This window comes from Elephantulus edwardii, unplaced genomic scaffold (genome assembly GCF_000299155.1).
Source record: "Elephantulus edwardii isolate Elephantulus edwardi_28Jun2011 unplaced genomic scaffold, EleEdw1.0 scaffold00100, whole genome shotgun sequence".
NCBI lineage: Eukaryota > Metazoa > Chordata > Mammalia > Macroscelidea > Macroscelididae > Elephantulus > Elephantulus edwardii.
In genome coordinates this window covers 481,161-487,160 of record NW_006399850.1, presented here as the reverse complement: position 1 = coordinate 487,160, position 6,000 = coordinate 481,161, and the positions used below count along the sequence as shown (strand labels likewise).

General features: G+C 36.0%; 1 protein-coding gene across 1 annotated transcript in view; it reads right to left on the bottom strand.

Annotated features, from left to right (window-relative positions):
- Nucleotides 1–848: 848 nt before the first annotated feature.
- SRP54 (signal recognition particle 54kDa) overlaps nucleotides 849–6,000 on the bottom strand; it is a 32,188-nt gene continuing 27,036 nt past the window's right edge. Inside the window, exons 13-14 of the mRNA XM_006891577.1 lie at nucleotides 3,719–3,889; nucleotides 849–955 (exon numbers count right to left, since the gene is read on the bottom strand). Of these exons, the coding sequence (XP_006891639.1) occupies nucleotides 849–955; nucleotides 3,719–3,889 (278 nt within the window). The remainder of the gene's footprint in view (nucleotides 956–3,718; nucleotides 3,890–6,000) is intronic.

Genomic DNA, 6,000 nt, shown 5'->3' with positions numbered 1-6,000 from the left:
GTTGTGTGGAGAGACCGGTCCTTAGAGAGGGACATCATGCTTGGAAGGGTGGAGGGACAGCGCAGGAGAGGAAGGCCCTCTATGAGGTGGATTGATTGGAATAATTGGGATGGGAGTGTCGGAGATAGTGCGATTGGCACAGGACAGTGTGGAGTTTAGGGCTGTTGTACATAGGGTCGCTATGAGTCGCAGGCGACTCGACAGCACATAACAACAACAACAACAATTTAATTAGGGTTATTTTAAAAAAATTATAGGAGAAAAACAATCTACCACTTAATAAGTTCCTACCATAATGTTCAAAAAGAAGCGCAGGTGAAGTATTATATTATGTGTTGGACTGTTAACCAAAATTTTGGCAATGTGAACCCATTAGCCATTCCATGGGGTGTAAGAAGATGCACTGCTATTCCAAAGGCACATGGTTCAAATCCAAACTGCTCTGTGGAAAAAACGGACAACCTCCTCTTGTGTAATTTATTGCCTCTGAAAACTCGGTTGCAGGGTCAGCTATGTTCCAATGACAGTTCACCAAACAATAGCCACCTCTCCATGGGAGAAAGATAGACAGTCTCCTGTCATAAAGATTTACAGTCTTGGAAACCCAATGAGGGGATAGTTATCATGAGACAGAACAGCTTAAGGGTTTTGCTCAGAAAATAAAAAAGGGGCAAGAGAGGAATAACAAAACTCTAAACTATATGAGGATATGACAAGCATTCAACATATGATTCAGATGACTATTTTCTTAACTCACATATATTTAAAAAAACTATTATAGTATTATAATAGAAAGTCTTCATTAAAGCTCCATTTCTATGAACTTTGTATAAGCAATAATCAATAACTTAGTATTTACCCATATGATGAAGAACTCTTGGATCCATCATTTTGGCCATTTGTTGATTCAATTTTGCCATCTGAGACTGGCTTACATTCTTTGACATGTCACCTCCTGAAAAGGTGGGGGGGAGAGTTTAAACCACCATAAAATGTAACATAAATGGCTATTAATAAAATTGATGATTTGAGTAGCACAAAGAAAAAGTCAACTACAATATTATCATTCTAATAATTTCCATTTCTACATATTCTTTTCTAATTATTTAATAGTATATGGGAAAATCCTAACAAAGAGCTAAGTTTGTATATATAGAAAAATTTAAAAATATTTAACTGCTGGTAAGTAAAAGAATTAGTCTAAGATAATTTGAAGATTTCTATATCTAAGAACATATTAAAGGTCACAAAAAGTTTCAAATAATATATAGGAGAAATGCATCCTCATTGTCAATTAATTTCCACACAGTCAAAAAGTCCCCAATAAAAAGAGAAGCTAATGAAAGAGAAGTACTTAGGGCAAAACAGATAAAAGAATCCTTTAGTAAATAGGTGAGCTTTTAAGAGACTGGAAGGCAGCAGGAATTATTAGTCTCAGGAAAATTCTTTTAAAAGAAAATGAAGTATGGTATTTTTCAGGAGTATGTAATGAAAACAAAAATCAAGGCTGCCCATAATCTCTGATCAAAGCTGGCTTACTGGAATAAATTATAAACCATGAAATAGAATTGTTTTAAGAAAGCATGATAAAACTCTGAGAAAAATTAATGATTAATAAATCTGAAGATCTGTACTCCACATTCATTGATGAGTTGCAGATAGAATTTGTTTCTGAGGACATAAAACTACTGGTCTCTCCCCAACTGGAGCAAAGAATAAAATTCATTGCTGACCAGTCAGAACTCACTCACAGCTGTCCCTCTGTTGAGTTTTCAAGGCTATAAACTGCATGGGAAGAGACTGGTCATCTTTCTCCCAAAGAGTAGCTGGTAGATGTGAACCATGGTCTTTGGATTAGCAGCACAATTTGCTAAAGACTAAGCCACCAAAGCAAACAGTAAAGAAACATCAAGACACTTGAACGATTAGTCCAAAGAACTAAAGAACTATGTGAACAACCTGTAATAACAACACGAGCCTAGATGTTAACTAATTAAAAAATGTTTGTCTAATTTTCTCTCTTGTTATACAAGAGGAAAATAAGTTAGTTATAACAAGCAAAGAAAATCATTTTGTGAGAGACAAAAGGTGGTTTAAAAAACCTGTATGTAATTCTGTTTGTTGTTATTGTGTGCCATCATGTAGGAACCAACCCACAGCTGACTCTCCAGTGGGTTTTCAGAAGCAGTAAATGATATGGGAGGAGAATGCCCATTCTTCTCCCATGGAGCAGCTGGTGGATTTGAGCCACATGCTTTTGAGACATCGTGCAGCTTCTTATCTCTAGGGCACTAGAGCTAATTCTATTTTCTCCTCTGCAGTTTACTTAATTTTCAATATTTGAAAAAATTAATTCACGTAATTGTCAGGGAGCTGTTTTGGTAGTGTAGTCTGCTGTGATTTGTACTGCTAACCTAAAGGGTTCACCTCTCTGGTAGTTCAAATACATAAGTAGCTCTGTCAAAGCAAGATGGATAATCTCCTCCCATTCAATTTAAGCCTAGAAATCCAACGAAGGGTTAGTTATGAGTTAGTTTCAACTTAAGAGAAATGAGATAAGATGTATAGTTGTTTACATTATGGAAGAATACTAGACAGTAGACTAACTCTTTGGGAAAGCAAAGTTATCCTTTTACATTATGCATATATAGTAAAATAAATTTCAGAATTAAAAGTAATAAAAAATAAAACCAAAAGATAGAAGAAAGTAGATGATGATTGTGGTATCAGCATAGAGAAGGTGTTTATGAGGATAAATAAATAAATAAAACCTCCATGAAGAAAATACAGATAGGCTTCATGATATGGAAAAATAAACTTATTAAAAATATTAATTTATTAAATTTAACTTACTAAAAATGAAATTTTTTTGAAAAAAAAAAAATGTTTGCAGAGGAGCTCTGGTGGCCTAGCGGCAAGAAACTGCACTTCAATCCCAGAGGCATGTGGTTTGAATCCACCAAATGCTCTGCTGGAGGAGAGGCAATCTCTTTCTGTACCAGTTAGATCCAATTTGATGGTACACATACACACGTTTGCAGAGAGAAGCCAAGGAACAGTGTTACTAGAAAATTATGGGGGAAAAAAACCCTGAATAGACAAATGCAAATTGTGATTCAAAAAATAAATTCAAATTAGTAATAATAATTAATACACTTAATAGAATAGACATGTTGAAAAGACTTTTGACTATTAAATTGGCAACTTCTAAAAATAAACTAGAATTAGCCTGATAAGCTTTAAGTTGAACAAAAATGTATGCATAACTAGAATAGTGCTCAACAGTTTAAAGCTATACTGACATAATGTATTAGCTATGACATACTATGTTATATGAAGATACTAGCTACAGTGAACACTTTTTGTAACAGACTCTATGACATACAATGAAGAACAAAGGAATGGGTGCTTCTCACTTTTTTTTATACTGTCTTTATTTTCTAGAAATGTATTAAACATTCATTTTAAAAATTCATTAAGATCCTTGGGCCTTTTTGTATTTGTTTATTTTACTACTATTAGTACACACCAGTAAGTTTGTATTTAAAACCAGACAAATCATAAGTCACATTATAAATCCTCAAAGTACTTTGACTCCAATATAAAATTCAGGAATGATTTTTCTAATATTGTAAATATTCTCTGGCTTTTTATTTTGTCTATTTTCCTTCGTTCCTTTCAATATGGTAACTAAAGGTGATCTTGCTATTTTTCTTACCTTTGAAAAGTCCTTTGATACCACCCATCTTTTTCACCATCTGTGCAAATTTAGTGTACTGCGTCAAAAGTTCTTGAACATCTCTCGTTGACACACCTGATCCTCTTGCTACTCTTTGGATTCTTCCTGGTTGTTTACTAAAAACCTTGGCACCATCTGTACTATCAAGTTCTGCAGGGGAGGGTTAATTATTTTCACTGATACAAAATACTTAATTTATCACTGGAGCAGTTACATACAAATAATATACAAATAAAGAATATGTAACTTCACAGAGCTCTTACTTTTTCTTTAAACCCAGTTGCTCTCTAATTTTATTTTAGAAAAACAAGTTCAGAGCCCAGTGTGCCCACACCCTTCCTACACATACTAATCATAAAACTCAAGAGAACAAGTATAAGGACAGAAAAGTCAGACTGCAAAGAGGGGAAGAAGGACCCATTACAGCCACTGCAGTATCTGCATGTCTGCTTCCCAAAGTGTTATTTACATAGTAGAAGCAAAGATATGGATGAAACATTCAAGAAAAATGACCATAATGACAATTAAAAACTGGCCAAGGACAGACAGGACATATTCACTTACAGAGTAAGCGGAGGTAGAGACCAGTGAAAGGGACTGAGGAGTAACAAGAAAGGTAAGGGTAAAAGCAGGGAAACTGCTATAGTAAAAACCAGAAGAAAAGGTGATTAAGTAGCACTTAGTATTTTAGAGGCTAACAAAAAAGACTGAGAAGTACTCATTAGAAAAGACCAGTAGTTCATTGGAGAGCTTTGTATGGCCTATTTAATTCACAGTAATAGTGGGAAGCAAGGTCACATTTTAGTGTTTGAGAAAACACAAACTGTTCAAGAAGTTTGACAGAAAAGAGAGTGAAAATTGGAACAGTGAGGCCATATTCTATATCTATTCTGATAGTTTTCCAGATTTCATGACATATTTATCCAGAAACTATTGGAACAGTCCAAATTTCCCCCCGCCTCCATCAAAATATGAACTTTTTAAACAAAGAGAATCAGAAGAATGTCTGTGTTCCACTGATTATGCAAAGGCATCTGACTGTGTGGATCACAACAAATTGTGACTAACCTTGAGGAAAATGGGAATCCCAGAACACTTGATTGTGCTTATGTGAAATCTATAATTGGACCAGGAAGCAGTCCTCAGAAGAGTAAGAAAACACTACATTGTTCAAATGCAGGAAAGAAGTGAATCAAGGATGCATCCTGTCTCCATACCTTTCAATCTATATGCAGAACAAATCATTCGGGAAGCTGGGCTTTATGAGGAGGAATGTGGCATCAGGATTGGAGGAAGACTCATCAACAACCTATGTTATGCAGATGGCACAACCCTGCTTGCTGAAACTGAAGAAGACGTGAAGTACTTGTTGCAGAAGGTCAAGTACTGTTGTCTTTAACAGGGACTGAAGCTCAACATCAAGAAGACAGATTCTCAACACTGGGCCAACTAGCAGCACCATGATAGATGGAGAAAAGATTGAGGTTGTTAATAATTACAGCTTGCTCAGCTCTACAACCAACACTCTTGATACCAGCAGTGAGGAAATCAAAAGATGAATAACATTGGGAAATCAGGGACATTTCCGAGTACTGAAAAGCATCGAGGTCAGTGTAGAGACTAAGGTGTGCCTATCTAGGCCATAGTTTTTGCAATTACTTGCTATGCATCAGTGGACAATGTTAAGGATGACATAAACTTGATACTTTAGAGTTGTGGTGCTGGAGAAGAGTCTTGAACATAGCATGGTCTGCCAAGAAAACAGATAGGTCTGGCTTGGAGAGGGTGAAACCAAGTTTCTCCTTGGAGACTAATATTTTGAAGCTTTGTCTCACATACTTTGGGCACGTGATCAGGAGAGATGGGTCCTTGGAGAAGGACGTTATGCTCAGAGGGGTGGAGGAACAGCAGAGGAGAGGAAGACCTGGGATGAGATGGGCTGATAAAGTAGCAGGGACAATGGGTTAGGTGTGTTGGAATCAGTGAGACTGACTCAGGAAAGGGCAGACTTCAGAACTGCTGTACAGGTCATAGGCAATTTGATGCACATAATAACAATAAGAAAAGACAAAGGATAGAGAAAATTATTTTACTAATAATGAAACGACATCCTAGGAATAAACATGAAGGTAACAAGAGTTTGCATTTGTCTGAATTTTCTAGGTCAATCAGCCAAAAGCTGAAGGAATTTAATGTGACAGCTTTATTTTCTTTGTAAATGAAGCTGAGCACACACAGTAGAGGGCCTAAAAAACAGTGAC